Genomic DNA, 18,857 nt, shown 5'->3' with positions numbered 1-18,857 from the left:
AGCTCGTGGACTGAAAAGTTATGGAGGTAAAATTACGGTGTTTCAGCTTAATTAACCGCCGGCAATTATGTTACGTCAGTCAGGTAACGGCTGGCCATAACAGGTGTTTGGGAGCAAACGGTCGCCCATGCTATCGTCTGTCGAATTACTCTCAGTTCCCAGAATTCTCTCTCTCTCTCTCTCTCTCTCTCTCTCTCTCTCTCTCTCTCAGACAGTGTCTCTGACTCTTAGTCCTGAGTAATTGTCCACCTGACGCCTGAGCGTGAAGGTGCTCGTTATTGTATTGCCGATCTGCTTTTTGTGACCCGAACGCTATTCCGGTGACCGAGTGAGCGAGCTAACGCCGGTGCCAGAGTTTTTCGAGGGTGCCTTTAATTACATGTCGTTCCAGGTAAAAGGTATGTGAATGGTGAAAGCTCCAGTAAAATTAAAAAGCAACCTAGGTAATTATATGTCCTCCGTTGCGTCTAATTGAAATATATGTGGCTAGTGGAGATTTTTTGTACAGATAAAAGGTGCTATGTTATTATCGGTGATTACGTGTTTTTCATTTTTTTTTTTGCACAAAGGTAGCTCTGCTTTAGTGTACAATAATTTGATAGTATCCAACATCAAATGATTTTTTTTTTTTTGCTGATTACTTAGCTGAAATACATTCACGTGACTGAAAGGCGTTCGGTGTTATTAGATATTCTTCACACATACAGCCACACATTAAATTTCTATTAACTATGTATATAGTATATATATGTATATATATGTCTATGTGTATGCATAGTTAATAGAAATTTAATGGGATAATACCAAGAAACGTTATCACTAACTATAATTACACTATTTATATTTTGATAAAGTTATACGTTCATATGTGATTGGTACGTTTTTCTGAACGAACAAATGTAACTGACATTTGAACATTGGAAAGTTTGTAGTGGTGAATAAATATAGTATACCTCATGAATTATTCCTAGGCCCTGAGCTTCCCGTAGATGTTATGCAGCCCGCTGTGTGTAACATCCACATGATACAGAAGGGAAAATGTCATTACTTTTATCACGACCAACGTTCCACGAGTGTTTCACATGACTTCTGAACCGCTTTGTTTTTATTTGGCGCGGTTCCAAATAAAATTATGCGCAATGGAAATTTACCCCTCAAAGTAACGATTCAAGAAATATCAAAGGTGACAGAGAATTCCAAATTCGGGAAGTGAATTATATGGAAATTTTGAACAAATCGTTTATTTCTGAAATATGTGTTTTCCTCTCAACATCTCTCTGGTCTGAAGTATCGTATCACAAGATAAACATTTTCGCCTCCAGCTGTCACGAAGTTTAAGGATGTTAGGGAGGTTTGCAAGCGTGATAGGATTAGTCGCATATTATTTATATCAATTCATCTCTATCAGACTGTCTTGTTTCTTTCTTTATTTTTATATTCATTCTTCACTTCCATTATTTGCTGAAAGTCTACCTTCATGATTATCTGCTCTATGGAAGTTTGTTAAGCAGTGAGGCCAATTTTTGGCTTGTTACGTTAGCAGTTAAGGAGAATTTTGGCTTGTTACATAAGCCTACTCACTGTCGAATGAAAACAGAAATGAATATCTAAATACGTAACACACATTCCAGATTGTTCGCTTCCCTTGCTGCGGTCAGTTTTCAATCTAACTCCTTTTGTATATGTAACTGACTTATCTTTGGAACAGTTCCGCTATATTTTCCTATTAATGGTTTCTTACTAAAATCCTTCGTAAAGATAAGAGCAAATGGATTACTACATGTATTCTTCAATTATTTAGAGCAATTAAGCCAAACGCGGAGTAACATTTCCTATTTACCACGAAGGTTATGAGAAAAAACTAATTTTAAATATAAATATCCCAGTCAATCTTCTATTCATGGTAGACTACTGTTGACCTTCGTCATCACACACTCATGGGTAATACCACTCCTGCATACATACGTACAAACGCGGACTAAATATATATATATATATATATATATATATATATATATATACTATATATATATTGTGTGTGTGTGTATGTGTTTGTGTGCTTAAAAATCACAGTAGATACACGTGACTTCATTATATAAGCGAATACTACAGGAAAAATTATATGCAGAAGTCCGTACCGACCGCTTTCGTCTTTAATGAGACATTGTCGAGGCACAAATGAAACAGTTGCAAAGAAGGTTACAAGGAAAACTAAAGATCAAGAAGGCCAGATGGTTAATTGTGAAAAGGTAAAAATCAAAGAGATAATTAAGCATAATCCGAGATCACACGGTCACAAAATAAAACAGATTTCAATTTAACCATAAGAGAAACGAAAGCTTATACAAAGTCCAAAAACATGTATAAAACTGAATATATTATTTTTGTTACTTATTTTTATCTACAACTTTTTTCATTATGAGGGCATCGAGTTTAAACAAACGAAGACTTAAATTTGGAACACTTCTATTATTTGACTTGATGAAACAAGATTATATGATATTCCTTGTAACATTGGATAAAGCTCTTGCTTGACTCCAGTAAAAACGATGATCTAAATCTCTCATATGTACGAATACCGCAATCGATAGTTGGCCAGTTCTCACATACATTGGTGCTGTTTGATTCGCTGTGTAAGTGATTTTCTAGTTTGGCCGTATTATATTTTATCACACTTTTTACAAAGAATTTCAATATGTAGCCAGAAACATGTTTAGGAGAATTCTTTATTACTAAACTCTCATCATTAATATTACTGAAAACAGCATTTATGTTGAAAAGCTTTAAAATTCTAAGAATTTCTAAAAACAGTTCATCAAACGGTAATTTGAGAATGTTGTGACTTCTAAATTCAAGTTTGACTTTAGTAAAATAGAATGTTTTCCTAGCTCTTTTCCATGCTACTCTCATTTAGTAAACAAATTAAATCCATTCTAAAGGGCTTGGCCCATTTAGTTAAACAGTTTACACCTCAATGCTCCCCTCCCCCGCACCTTATCTGTATGATTAGTCAGTCACAAAATCAGTAACCTTATCAAACCAATCATCAGTTCAGTAGGCTCAGTTACGTATAATTTATCAAAATGCTTTGTAAGATTTCTTATACCTTTGGTAGGAAACATTCCTAACATTAATGTAAAAACCAACGTCGACTGCAGAAGATTTACATGAATTTGAATTTTGGGAAGAAGAATTAGAAAGCTATGATATTAATATAACTGTAACAAACCTCATTAGTGTTATACGGTTATGTATCAAAGATAGTAAATTTTGTTTTAAAGGTGAATTTCTTGTACAAAAGTGCGGCATGGCTATGGGTAATCTCTTATCTCCTGTCCTTAGCAAAATTTACAAGGAATTTTTTTTTAGAACAAAACTTACCAATAATTTTATCCCAAAAAAGTTATGGTTTAGGTATATGAATGATGTTTTCTGTATTTGGCCAGTTCACGAAAATCTCCAGGAATTTCTGATTAACGTCAATAATTTTCCCCTTTAAAAAATTTACTGTGGAGGAAGAAAGAAATTGTAATTTGAATTTTCTTGATATAACAGTGCATAGAAATGATAGAAATTTCACCTTTTCAGTCTTTCGAAAATCAACTAACCTTGCCTCTTTTGTTCATTATCATTCCAATCACCATAAAAATGGTAAATTCTCTGTTTTTCATGAATTCAAGGGCTCTGTGAGTCTATAGCCAGCAGTTTATTGACGCTGAGATCAAAACTATTTATAATATTGCCTGGAAGCTTAAGTACCCAAGGCCTTTTGTAGATGTGGCATGGAAAAGAGCTAGAAAATATTTCTTTTAACTGATGACAAACTTGAATTTACTAAACATAACATTCTCAAATTACCGTATGATGAAAGGTTTTTAGAAATTCCTAGAATTTTAAAGCTTTTCAACATAAATATTGCTTTCAGTAATATTGATGTTAAGAGTTTAGTAACAAAATATTCTCCTAAAAATTTTTCTGGCTGCATATGCGAAAATCCTTGTTAAAAGTGTGATAAAATATATTACGGACAAACTGGGAAATCACTTTCGCAACGAATCAAACAGCACCAATATTCTGTGAGAACTGGCGAAATATTGAATGCATTAATCGTACATATGAGAGATTTAGATCATCCTTTTAACTGGAGTCAGGCAAGATCCTCAATCACGTGTTAGCGATCCAATTACAAGGAATATCAGTGAATCTTGTTTCCTCAAGTCAAATAATGGAAGTGTTCCAAATGTAAGTCTTGGTTTGTTTAACCTCGATGCCTTTATAATGAAAATAGCTGTAAATAAATATAAGTAACAAAATTAATATATTCAGTTTTATACATGTTTTTGGACTTTGTATGGATAAGCTTCTGTTCCTCTTGTGGTTAAATCTACTTTAGTTTGTGACCATGCGATCTCGGATTATGCTTAATGATATCTTTGATTTTTACCCTTTTGACAATTAACCTTCTGGTATTTCTGATCTTTTGTTTACCCTGTAACCTTCTTTCTTAGTGTATCTCATTTGTGCCTGACTGTCATTAAAGACGAAAGGGCTCGGTATGGACTTCTGCCTACCATTTTTCCTGTTGTATTCGCTTATATATATATATGTTTGTGTGTGTGTATACACACACACATACACACGTGCATACATGTGCAAAGGTGGCTTTATACTGCAGTAGGTCATCCCAGAAACACAGATCAGCCACTGACTGCACAGACACCACTAAAAGGTTTGGGTTCAAGTCAACGATTCATATGGCAATCGTAACTTGAGCTTTATACGATTGCCCAATCACCCAGCATTTGTTAAGACTCGTGTACTTCAGGTCTTTGACTTATGTGCGACCAGCTCTTCTGTATGTATACGGTAGGGTGTCTTCGTGTGTTTATGACATATTTCACTGTAGTGTGGATGCACTCTAATGCTGACTATATTGTGTTACAGGTGTACTTTTTTTGACATAATTTTTTACCTATTCACAACAAAAAATTAAAACCATTTCATAAAAAAACTCTACTCTTTACCAACTTGGATAAAGCAGAGGAATTTTGAATGAATTCGCCTTTCCCAAGAGGCAAGTTAGCAAGTGTGGACGCACTCTAATGGTGACTATATTGTGTTACAGGTGTACTTTTTTTGACATTATAATTTTTTACCTATTCACAACAAAAGAATAAAACCATTTCATAAAAAAACTCTACTCTTTACCAGCTTGGATAAAGCAGAGGAATTCTGAATGAATTCGCCTTTCCCAAGAGGCAAGTTAGCAAGTGTCTCAACACCATCTTAGAGGGGCAGCTGCTCCAACATAATACCGAGGAATCGTGTCATCTTTAATGATACCTCTCCTATATCTGCCAGTAACACGAGAATAGTGCATTACTTGCTGACGTAATCCTTATACCGTTTCGAAAGAGATCGTTGTCGTAAAAATAACGTTTTTTTTCTTCTTCTTGCCACAAGAGACGTGAGATCAAGCAAGAAATTGTGTACAAGTGGGCGGGAGAGATTTATGAGTGTATAGCTCTAATCCGTAATGTATTATGGGTATAATCTTCTTTTAATTCTTATGAGGACGAGTCTTATTATCGTCGTCCATATTACATTAAAGCATACATATCTTATATATATAAAGCTGACGGTGGGACTATGTACATATATATATATATATATATATGTGTGTGTGTGTGTGTGTGTGTGTGTGTGTGTGTGTGTGCGCTCGTGTTTGTGTGTGTATGTTCGCCATAGACAGCGCAACTACTGGACCGAATTGAACCAAAGTCGGAACTTGAATTATAGATTTTATAGGGGATGATAATCACCAGGTGCCATTTTGATCCGGATATCCGGCTATGGTAACTTCTTTATCATTATTCCTACCTTTAGTATTATTCCTATCTTTAAAAAATGTTATGGTAGAACCTTTCACGAGGATTCCAAATACACTTACTTTTCTTATGTGATGGAACAACGACGAGGTTATTGACGCCTTGCGAAAAAGTAGATATATATATAAATGTATATATATATATATATATATATATATATATATATATATATATATATATATACTATATATATATATATAATATATATATATATATATATAAGAATATATTCAAGTTTTTTATGGCTATGTATGCGACATCGTTATATCCAGCCAAACAGCACTATACACTTTCGTGTATATATAGCTTTTGATAATCAGACCACACCTGACAGATGTCAATAGTGTGTCACATTTCTATGTGCTATCGCCATCAGCGTTTGCCCGTTGCTGTCCTTCAAGATCCTTCAGGAAACTTTATCGGTTTCTGAACTTCGAACGACGCTTCTTGACATTTTTCGATATTATTTTCCTCTCTTCGATTCTATTCCATTGTGATGTCGTGTTGATTATTGTTGATTTAATTTGACGGAAAATAACCATTTCATCATTATTCTATTATTTCCTCAGTATATTTTTCAGCACCCAGTTATTTTCGAACTATTAAGTTGATTAATTACTCGTACTTCTATAAGTTTCAAATCTTAGTGAAGCTCGGATCCCTGCAACCCTTTCGTCAACACGAGATTTCATTTTCTGAGTGAAATTGATCTATTGCTTTAATTTTAATCTCAGTATGTCATCAACCTAAATTGCCTCAGTTATTACGTTAGGGAGATATTCTTTATCTTAGTGTGTAATTAATCCATTCTTAACCAAGGCTGTAATTTCAACGTAAGCCAACTATTTCAACTTTTGCAAACCATATGCTAGGCGTCAATGCAGAATCAGAGAAATTTACTTCTGCTGATAGAAATTCATTTCTCGATGAGGTTCGGATCCCACAATAAGCTGTAGGTCCCGTTGTTAAGTAGCCAACTGGTTCCTAGCCACCTAAAAATATCTAATCCTTCGGGCCATCCCTAGGAGAGCTGTTGATCAGTTCAGTTGTATGGTAAAACTAAGATATCTTATTAGCCTCTTTCTGGAATGGATTTCTCGTTTTCATTTCAGATGGATCTTCCCCAGTCCTGATGACGGTCATTGCTATAACATTTGTTGCCAACAGCACATTTTCTACGTGATGAAAAGAACAGCAGTCATGTTTCTAATTTTCATCTTGATTGCTGGGAGCTCCCTATGTATTAAGGCTAGGGTAAGTTGACGAACTCCTGCTCATGTTTTAACCAAGTTATGTATGTACGTACTGAACTACAATGTCTTTTCGCTCGTTGGTGTCAGTGATTTAGCACTAATTACAGTTTATTTTCTATTTCAAGATCAATCATACTAAAGGTATAGTTCGGATCGTTCCCTGAAACAACAGATGTGTTTGTGCATTTTAGGTGTTGTAAAAGGCATATAATGGTTAATATAGCGATAAAGATTCAAAAGCGCTTTTCTTCATCACGGAAATGTTGATGAATAGTGCGATCGAGATTTATAGAATGGCCCATATCTGCTCGGTTAAACAGATAGGAAATAACCCAAAAGCGATTAGAGTTTGAGTTTTCACTTTCCTGTGACCATGAAGACATACTTCAATTTCTTGTCATTCATATTTCATCACACACAATACATCCTGCGTTGCACCAATACCACATTCGTCATAGTTGTCTATTGATAAGGTTATAGCATAAAATTAATTACTTATTTTTTAGGGGCATCATTTTCAAAATAGAATGCGTATTTTGTAACTGAAGCCATGAATTAGTATAATGGAGAATTATTCCTGAAGTTACTATCATTAACGTTAAATATGATCTTTAAAATGGTCAATATTCCAATGACTCACCTATGAAATTAGTCTTTATCTCTCAAAAAAGTCTCAGTGCAATTCGACTCAGATACCCGTTGGCGGTTATTTCAATATTCCAATTTCATCATATGTGCAAAGGTGAATATTTTATGTCTGTCAATTAAAGAAAGCTCCGCCATTTCTCAGCGTTCCATATTCAACAGATTTTTTCACTTTTCATAAACCCAAGACTGCAGTTACTTAAGAGAACATCTGTCCATTCACATCTGCTATGCTGAGATCTATTCGTTCGTAACATTGCTCTCTGGCTTTCTGTCCATAAGGAATAATTCCGTTTCTCTAAAGTTCTTGATTTTTTCCTTGTTTTCAGTATTTACCATTTTTCGTTTTTCACTTTCTTTTTGAGTACCTCATCCATTCCACTGTATATCTGTAAATGATCTTTTGTTGTTATGCAATCGATCGTCAAGCTTTCAAGTATATAAGTTCCTTTAAAACTACTGAGATCCCAATTTTAACTTCGTTATTGCATTTTCAGCGAAGAAAACGTATGTATCCTCCAGATGCTGCATATAACCTAAGCCTTACGTAGTTCGTTTGTTCTTGAATATCTTATATGAAATAAAAAAGCAAGTGAAACGTGCCTGTTGTGCAGAAAATCTTATTGTAAATCTCTGTAGCTTAGACTCCGCAATCCTCAGAGAATTGCAAGGCGTAAAGCATTGCTATTTGTTTTGAACATGGGCTCTAAGCAATATTAGCGAGGAAAGACAGTATTACATTAGTTATTTGACAGTCTAGTAGTATTTTAGTGTTATTCTTTGAATTCTTTTAATAGCTATTTTCCGAAATGTATATATATACGATATATATATATAATAGTATATATATATATATATATATATATATATATATATATATACTACTAGACAGTCAAATAACTAATGTAATACTGTCTTTCCTCGCTAATATTGCTTAGAGCCCATGTTCAAAACAAATAGCAATGCGTTTACTCCTTGCAATTCTCTGAGGATTGCGAGTCTAAGCTACAGAGATTTACAATAAGATTTTCTGCACAACAGGCACGTTTCACTTGCTTTTTTATTTCATATAAGATATTCAAGAACAAAACGAACTACGTAAGGCTTAGGTTATATGCAGCATCTGGAGGGGATACATACGTTATGTATGTATATATATATATATATATATATATCTATATATATATATATATATATATATACATACATATATATATATATATATATATATATATACACACACACACACACACACACACACATATATATATATATATATATATATATATATATATATATATATATATATATATATATATATATATATATATATATATATATACACACACACACACACACATATATATATATATATATATATATATATATATATATATATATATATATATATATATATATATATATATATTATATATAATGATGTTTGTATGTAGGTATGTGCATATGTATGTTCCAGCATAATTCTGAAATGCACAGAGCAATTTCATTTCAAGCAAACTTGGTATACATATGACTTATTATCTTGAAGAGAATAGTGGGAGGTTAAGACATCACTCGCACCAAAGGACACAAAGGGCACCAAACGGGGTGGGGGGGGGGGGTGGAAAGGGCTGCCCGAAATGAAATGGGCCTGGTTCTGCCTCCGTAGGGGGATAGTGCCGTCAGTGGACCTCATGCTGCAACCACTTTCGTTCTTTTTACTACCTCCTTTCATATTCTCTTTCTTCATCTTAATTTCCACCCTCTCCTAACAATTGACTCATAGTGCATGCGAGGTTTTCCTCCTGTTACACCTTTCAAACCTTTTACTGTCAATTTCCATTTCAGCGCTAAATGACCTTTGGCCTAAATTCTACATCCAACTCAACTTAGACTTAGTAACTAAATAAACTCTGTGGGTTTATTATACCTCATTTCGGTATACACATGACCTAATGTCTGATAAAGAACACTATCAGACAGTAAGACATAACTTGCACCAAAGGGGGTGGGGTTGGGAATAGGGCGACATGTACAAATAACCCAAAATTACAGATGTTAGTGTCTAATTCATAGTTTTTGATGTCGCTGAGACGAATAGTGACTCTTCTTATGCCCTTTAAGTCCAAGGTCAGCCCCAATCAGAATGGGGTGGGAAGGGGTGAAAAATAAAATGTCGAAAATTACAGATATTAGTGTCTAGTCCATAGTTTTTTTAAGTCGCTCAGATGAATAGAGACACTAATGATATATATATATATTAATATTATATTATTAAATATATAGTATATATATATATATATATATATATATAGTATATATATCTATATATATTATATATATATATATGTATAGCAATTGAAACACCAGCACGGAAGCGCCATCTACATATCAGCAAGGACACCAAGGACAAAACCCGGAACAGCATTTTGTACAACTTTATTGGGACATGTTTCGAGTAGTACTATCACTCGTTATCAACCTACAAAATTGAAATGAATGACATAAATTATAGTTCTTGCAATCAAATTCACAATAATAAAATACCAAACAATGGCTATCCGTTGAATTACGTGAATACATATATTGGTAAACAACTTTCAAAATTTATGTAAACAAACAACCTGAAACTACTGCTAACGTAAAGAAACCTGTTATTTATCTACCTTGAACTTTTACTGGAACTCATAGTTACGATCTAAAAAAGCAATTGATTTCTATTTTGTACATCGGTTACCCTCAGCTAGATATCAAAATATATTTAACTTTAAAAAATAAATTAGGAAACATCTTTGAAATTAAAGACCCTATACCAACAAGCCTTCGGTCCAATCTGATCTATAAATGGCAGTGAAGTGGTTGTGATGCCACTTACGTTGGAAAAACTACCAGATCAGCTTGGATGAGATGGTTTGAACACCTAGGTAGGTCATTTCGTACAGGCAATTATCTTACAAGACCTAGTTATGGTGCAATTAGGTAACATAGCGAGGAGTTTGGTTTGATTTTTCTATTTTAACCTCTACTCAGTTTGCTACAGACCTCGACATTTTAGAAGTTTTATATTCTGTTAAGATAAAGCCTTCCTTGGCTAGAAATGTAGCTGTTACCTCACTTTTGTGTTTTTAGTCTGCATCCTGCTGGTTTCTATATCGATTTAGTATATTTACTGTTCTTTTGTACCATCCGTTTTTGTGACTTAAATTTGCATTCTGCTCTATTTTATTTTAACTACTCAATTGTTTCATTTAGCTATTTTTTTATTTTAATTTTCTTAAGTATTAGCTATCTTTTAACGTACTCTTATGATTTTTATACATGTAATTTTATTATTGAGAATTTGATTGCAAGAACTATAATGTTATTCATTTCCATTTTGTTGGTTGATAACGAGTGATAGTACTACTCGAAACATGTCCCAATAAAGTTGTACAAAGTGCTGTTCCGGGTTTTGGCCTTGGTGTCCTTGCTGTTGATATATATGAATATATATATATATATATATATATATATATATATATATATATATATATATATATATGTGTGTGTGTATGCGCGCGCTTATCTACACACTCATACATATGCGTACACAGGTATTGGAAATGTTTTATTAAAAAGCCCATTGGCCTTTGAACCACTTGCCATGAGCAAACTTGCTCTTTTCATAGATTTCACAAGGCCACAAAATCCATTGATTTATCTTTGAAAACATTTACTTTTGCTACAACACGTCACCCATACTGAAAATCACAGGATGAATATTATGTTGCATTCCGGTATCTCTAGAGCATGAACAGGAAACCCAATAACTCTAGCCATGTGGTGATTTTCACACCATAGAAAACATCAAGAATGTTGTTGCTGCAACTCTAATATGCCTACAGAAAACTATAATATATATATATATATATATATATATATATATATATATGTATATATATATATATATATATATATATATATATATATATATATATATTATATATACATATATATATATCAAGTGGAAAAACACTGTTCCAGTTCTTCACTTTATATATATATATATATATATATATATATATATATATATATATATATATATATATATATATATATATATATATATATATATATATATACATATATATATATATATATATATATATATATATATATATGTATGTATATATATATATATATATGTATATATATATAAATAAATATATATATATATATATATATATATATATATATTATACATATATATATATATATATATATATATATATATATATATATATATATATATATAGTAAAGTGAAGAACAGGAACAGTTTTTTTCCTTCCACATGTGAAAAGGAGCAGGTGCAGTAAAAGAAGAAGCAGATTCCATGAATAGTTTAATCCTATGTTTCGTGACCCCTAGTCACATCATCAGGGATAACTATAAATTAAATTATCAGACATTAGCGCTTTGTTAAAACATTATAAAGATACATGAAAACATATGTACTAGATCATACTTAAAGCTTAAAAAAATACACATGAAATTAAAATCACATAAAAATGAATCAGGTATTAGATAAAATCACATACACATAAAAGAAGGATATGAAAAAATAATGAAAAATAAAAAAAGGGGGCTTGTGGGGGATTCTAAAAACTGCAAAATAAAACAGAAATGGAATAATAGTTATATAATAAAATCATTAAGTGAAATAACAGACATAACATGAATTGAGAATGAAAGAATACGGTGATTTCGTTACATGACTCATCCATGGATGAAGATTTTTGCCGACAATACAATAAGTACACAATCATAATATATATATATATATTATATATATATATATATATATATATAGATATATATATATATATGTAGTATATATATATATATATATATATATATATATATATATATATATATATGTATATATATATATATATATATATATATATATATATATATATATATATATATATATATATATATATATATATGATTGTGTACTCATTGTATTGTCGGCGAAATCTTCATCCATGAAATCACCTTTTTCTTTCATTCTCATTCAGTATTTTTCTCTCTTCTTTGCTACATTTTGTTTTTGGAAAAAATGCTCAGGTCTCTGAAAGGAGCATTGAGAAAATAATGATATGGGAAACAATGAACCACTTTCTGTGGAGATGCTTTCGTCATCTCATACGTGATTGGCTGTTGGTCAGCCTGACAGTGCGGATATCTGCATACGATACTTGAAATAATACTTGTGATTGATGCTTTCGGAACATAGCATATTGCTCTACTAAATCATGGGCTAATATATATAAATATCTAAAAATTACAACAAACAAATGGAAAAAACTTACTGGACACCGAATAGCTTTTTCGCGCATTGAAAATTTCCAAGGGAATTCAATCAATTTCTCTTGTACTATAAAATCCAATATGGGAGTCACTGAATACGGGTTGACCTATAGTTTCTTCTTCAAAATATCCAGGAAATTAGGAGACCTTTCACATTTTCTGAAATTAACATTACCTTCCTAATGAAATAATAGCGTTGCGTTGTTTTCGAGCTCCAAATATAACTTTCATAATGTTTTATGTGCTATCCTTGTGATGTGCAGCATTATGGATGGAGGTGACATTTCCTTCATTTTAAGAGTAGTACTCATGTTAGTTCCCACATAATGCATGAAGGGAAGATTACTAATTATTGTACCATGTAATTTACTTTATTTATGCTATTAGTAATATGTAGCATGTTTAGATGTATGAGAGAGAGAGAGAGAGAGAGAGAGAGAGAGAGTCTGTGTTGCATTGCAAACGAATGAGGCAAAATGTTTTGTGGTTTACGATCCTGTAAGCTCAATTTCTTTAGTACTGAGTATTAATTTAATCAAGATTCATATGATATGCCACCTTAAAAACACCATTGTTATAAAGGGGTATAAAACCCCAAAATCACATTATTATGAAAGGATGTTCATCCAGATACATAATGCAAGTCATGCATTGCCCTTTGGAAGCATCTATATAAAAAAACCTTTAGCCAGACCCTAGGATCTATAAATCACGAAAAAATGATGTGGATGCTAATACGTCATCAACACCGTTCAAAGTACTATTTGCACCATTCATTCCCATCTGCTAATCAGGTTATATAAAAAAAAAGAAAAAAATGCGCCGACGTTTTTTCGGCACAATCGACTTTTCTGTACAGCGCTGTATGAAACTCTCAGCTATGGCCCGATGGTCAACTGTGTTGTTTATACCTATAACGGTGCCAGACGAACTATCATGGCTAAATTTAACCTTTAGTAAATTATTTGCAGCCATCTAGCCTCAGTAGTTTTATTAAAATCTGAGGGCGGACAGAAAAAGTACGGACGGACAGACAAATAGCCATCTTAATATTTATTATTTTTTTTTTTTACAGAAAACTAAACAAATTTACAGTGCAAGTTAGATAGCAATAAAATCACATTGTTCCGTCATTCTCGGAACAATCTGAGAGTGATCAATTTTGAGCTAATAATCTTATAACCCTTATGATTCGACGTAGTAATGTAGATATGACCATATAATTACTATATAGGATGGCAGGTATGGATGAGAATGTTGGTCTCTGCTGTGAGCTTCGTTTGCTACACTGATATTATAAGTTATTTCACGAAGACTTTTAATGTATTATAATTTCATTATTAATGAAATTCCGGTAAGACCTACGAGATCGCAGCTAACGATAATTTAAGCCAATCGAGCTTGCTAAGCATGTTAACAATTGAAGGTGTCATATCTGCTTCAGTTTTTTGTCTATACTATATTACTATACAATGTGATTTTATTGCTATCTAACTTGCATTTTGTAAACCATAAAGCTCCCTTTAGTGTCCTAATTTTCCAATAAACGTATGTTTTAGACAATGACGTTTAAGATGATGTCTTTTCCTTGTTTTTGTGGATAATTATTTAAAAAAATGTATAATTACTTTTGTTCATATAATCACATTTATATTATACCGATGCTTATATATATATATATATATATATATATATATATATATATATATATATATATATATATATATATATATATATATATATATATATATAAGTGCATCGGTATAATATAAATGTGATTATATGAACAAAAGTAATTATTCATATTTTAAAATAATTATTTCAAAATATGAATAAATACTTTTTTCGTTTACTTACATTTATGTTATACCATGCACCTTATATATATATATATATATATATATATATATATATATATATATATATATATATATATATATATACAGTGGTACCTCGAGATACGAAAGGCTCAACTTACGAAGAACTCGAGATACGAAAGCCAATACAAAAAATGTAACGGCTCTACACACGAAAAGTTTTCAAGATACAAAAGGTTTCTGAAAGTCCCCCGAACCACCAATAACAATTTTGAAACTCGCGCGCCGCCATCTTAGTAGACTCGCCACCATCCTCCTGCTCTCCCATTGGTTCCTGATGCTAGTCACCGCCATAAGATCCTTCTCTCCTAATGGACAACATCCCTCCCATCATGCATCTATGTACGTATACGTGGTGGCGTGCCTACCTCATCCACTTCGTACCAGCATCGTTATCATACGCACGCAGTATTCGTTTGGTCCAACGATTTCGTTTAGTATCGTAAATTCATTAGTGATTTCGTTGCAGTATACGTATTATCGTGTTTTGTGAAAACTTTATTGTGTGCTTATACGTAAATTACGTACAAGATAATGTAGTCATGGGTCCCAAGAAAGTTGAAATTCACGGAAAGAAGCGCGTGCTCTCTTTGGAGACAAAGATGGAGATCATCAAGAAGTATGAAGCTGGTATGCGATTGAGTGTGATCGCCAAGGAACACGGCCGTGATCCGTCGACAATAGGCACCATCCTTAAACAGAAGGATGCCATCAAAGCAGCTACACCGTCAAAGGGCATCACTATTTTGTCCAACAAGAGGACCCACGTGCACGACGAGATGGAACGGCTGCTTCTTGACTGGATAAAAGACAAAGAAATCACTGGCGATATGGTAACGAAGACGGCAATTGCCCACAAGGCCAGCACTATTTTCGGCGATTTGATTGCGCAGGCGGAAGACGACGGAGGGGAAGGGACTTCAACACAAACCCCAGAGTTCAAGGCTTCGCATGGTTGGTTCGAGAAATTTCGTAAACGAACTGGCATCCATTCGGTGGTGCGTCATGGGGAGGCTGCCAGCTCGGACAGGAAAGCGGCCGAAGCATTTAAGAAGACTTTCAACGAGATGATGACCAAGGAAGGCTACAGTTCTCAGCAGGTTTTCAACTGTGATGAGACTAGCCTTTTTTGGAAAAAAATGCCTCGTCGGACGTACATCACGGAAGAAGAGAAGAAGCTACCCAGGCATAAGCCTATGAAAGACAGGCTTACGCTTGCACTTTGTTCGAACACCAGTGGGGATTGCAAGGTGAAGCCCCTACTGGTGTATCATTCCAAGACTCCTTGAGCCTTCAAGGCCCACAAAGTGCTTAAGGAGAAGCTTCCAGTGATGTGGAGGTCTAAGGCAAAAGCCAGGGTAACGAGGCTTTTGTTCACCGAGTGGGTAAATCTGTGTTTCGGCCCAACAGTGAAGAAATTTTTGGAAGAGAAGCGCCTCCCCCTGAAATGTCTGCTGGTGTTGGACAATGTCCCTCCCCACCCTCCTGGCCTCGAGGAAGATATCCTAGCGGAGTATTGCTTCGTCAAGATTCTTTTTCTTCCGCCCAACACCACCCCTCTCCTCCAGCCCATGGACCAGCAAGTGATAGCGAACTTTAAGAAGCTGTACACAAAACATCTTTTCAAGAGATGTTTCGATATCACCGATACCACAAATCTCACCTTGCGTCAATTTTTGAAGGAAAATTTCGACATCGTCATTTGTATCCGACTCATCGACCAAGCTTGGCAGGAGGTTTCAAGGCAAACCTTGAATTCCTCGTGGAGGAAACTCTGGCCTGATGCCGTATCCGCCCGAGACTTCGAGGGATTCGACGTGGGCGAAGCTGGTGTTGCAGAGTCTGAAACAGTTGGCGATCCCGAAACTGTTTTGGAACCAGATCTTGACGAGATCGTTGGACTCGGCAAGTCCATGGGGCTGGTCGTCGAGGAGCTTACGATAGATGACCTGGAGAGGTTGGAGGCCATGCAACATAACGTCGTTCAAGAGGAGTTCTCTAGCAGCGGCGAGGAAGAGGAGGAGGACCCTATGACAACGGCAGAAATTAAGGATGTCCTAGCCGCTTTTAATAAAGTGCAATCGTTTATCGAAAAAAGACACCCCGAAAAGGCTCACACAGGTCGTATGCTTGCGCAGTTCGATGACATTTGCCTGAGTCGTTTCAGGAACTTTGTGAAAAGTAGGCAGAAGCAATCTTCCTTGGATCGTTATTTTTTAAAGAGGCCTTTAGCATTAGGAGGAGTAAGCAAAAAGGAAGAACCAAGTGATAAAAAACAGAAAGTTGAAAGCAAAAAGGAAGAACCAAGTAATGAAAAACAAAAAGTTGAAAGCAAAAAGGAAGAACCAATTGATAAACAGAACGTTGAAAGTGGTGATGAAGTTGAAATTCTGTAAAAAAAAAAAAAAAAAAAAAAAAAAAAAAAAGCCTACGTAAAAGTAAAAGAAAAAAAGTTAAAAATCCAAAAAAGAAAAAAAAATCCATTTTAGTTTTTTGTAAAGTTAACCCTTAAATGCCGAAATGGTATATCAAAAATCGTCTTCCGTGTGCCGAGGGAGTCTCGGAGTGAGCGTGGAAGTGGAAAAAATATTTTTTTCAAAAATTCACAGCACACTTAGTTTTTAAGATTAAGAGTTTATTTTTGGCTCATTTTTTTATCATTGCCTGAAGTTTAGTATGCAATCATCGGAAATAAAATAAATTATCATTATCATATATAAATAATGCGATATATGATAGCGCGAAAATGAAATTTCATATATAATTGTATTCAAATCGTGCTATGCGCAAAACGGTTAAAGGTAATAAGTTATTTTTTTTCGTTGTAATTTACACTAAATTGCAATAATTTTGGTATATAACACATTGTAAAACGATAAAAGCAACACAGAGAAAATATTATCACAATATAATGCCTGAATTCGTAACGGGCTGACGTAAACAAATATTTTTTTCAAAAATTAACCATAAATCTAAATATTGTCCTAGAGACTTCCAATTTTATTCAAAATGAAGGCAAATGATTGAATATTACTATACTGTAAGAGTATTAGCTTACAATTGCAGTTTTTGACCATATCTGACGAGTTAAAGTTGACAGAATGTCGAATTTTTTTATATATTTTTTTATATGCAATTATTTCGGAAATTAGAAAAGCTGCAACATTCAAATATTTTTCGTTTTATTCTACATGAAATTGCGCAAATTTTCATATATAAAACTCTATGAAATGCCTAATATGAAACGGAGCAAATATTCCGAGAATGTGACGTACGCATTTCGGAGATTTGCGGGGGAGAATCTGCGCGCGGAGGGAAGGAAAGTTTTTTTTTTTTAATTCACCATAACTCTAAATATTGTGCTAGAGACTTCAAATTTGTTTCAAGATGTAGATAAATGACTGAATATTACTAGACTGTAAGAGTTTTAGCTTACAATTGCGTTTTTCGACCATTTCGGTAGAGTCAAAGTTGACCAAAAGTGGTTTTATCTATTTATCGTGATTTATATGCAAATATTTCAAAAATGAGAGAAGCTACAACCTTCAATTATTTTTGGTTGTATTCTACATGAAATTTCGCACATTTTCATATATAAAACTTTATGTAACGGCTAATTTAAAATGGTGCAAACATTACCACAATCGCACGAATGATTTTTTCAGAAGAGTTACTGCGCGGAGGTAAGGAAAAAGTTATTTTTTTCATAAATTCACCATAAATCGAAATATTGTGGTAGAGACTTCCAACTTGTTGCAATATTAATTTCAATGATTGAATACTACTAGAATATCAGAGTTTTAGCTTACAATTGCGTTTTTCGACCATTTCGGTAGAGTCA

At 33.6% G+C, this 18,857-nt stretch overlaps 1 protein-coding gene across 2 annotated transcripts in view; it reads left to right on the top strand.

The window, feature by feature from the left end:
* Nucleotides 1–257: 257 nt before the first annotated feature.
* Nucleotides 258–18,857, top strand: part of LOC135211659 (clotting factor G beta subunit-like) — a 55,265-nt gene continuing 36,665 nt past the window's right edge. For both annotated transcript variants that reach the window (XM_064244926.1, XM_064244924.1), the window contains exons 1-2: nt 258–398; nt 7,001–7,142. In XM_064244926.1, the coding sequence (XP_064100996.1) occupies nt 7,071–7,142 (72 nt within the window). In that variant the 5' untranslated portion in view covers nt 258–398; nt 7,001–7,070. The remainder of the gene's footprint in view (nt 399–7,000; nt 7,143–18,857) is intronic.

The sequence above is a fragment of the Macrobrachium nipponense genome, chromosome 4 (genome assembly GCF_015104395.2).
Source record: "Macrobrachium nipponense isolate FS-2020 chromosome 4, ASM1510439v2, whole genome shotgun sequence".
Taxonomy (NCBI): domain Eukaryota; kingdom Metazoa; phylum Arthropoda; class Malacostraca; order Decapoda; family Palaemonidae; genus Macrobrachium; species Macrobrachium nipponense.
This window is presented reverse-complemented; position numbering and strand designations above follow the sequence as displayed.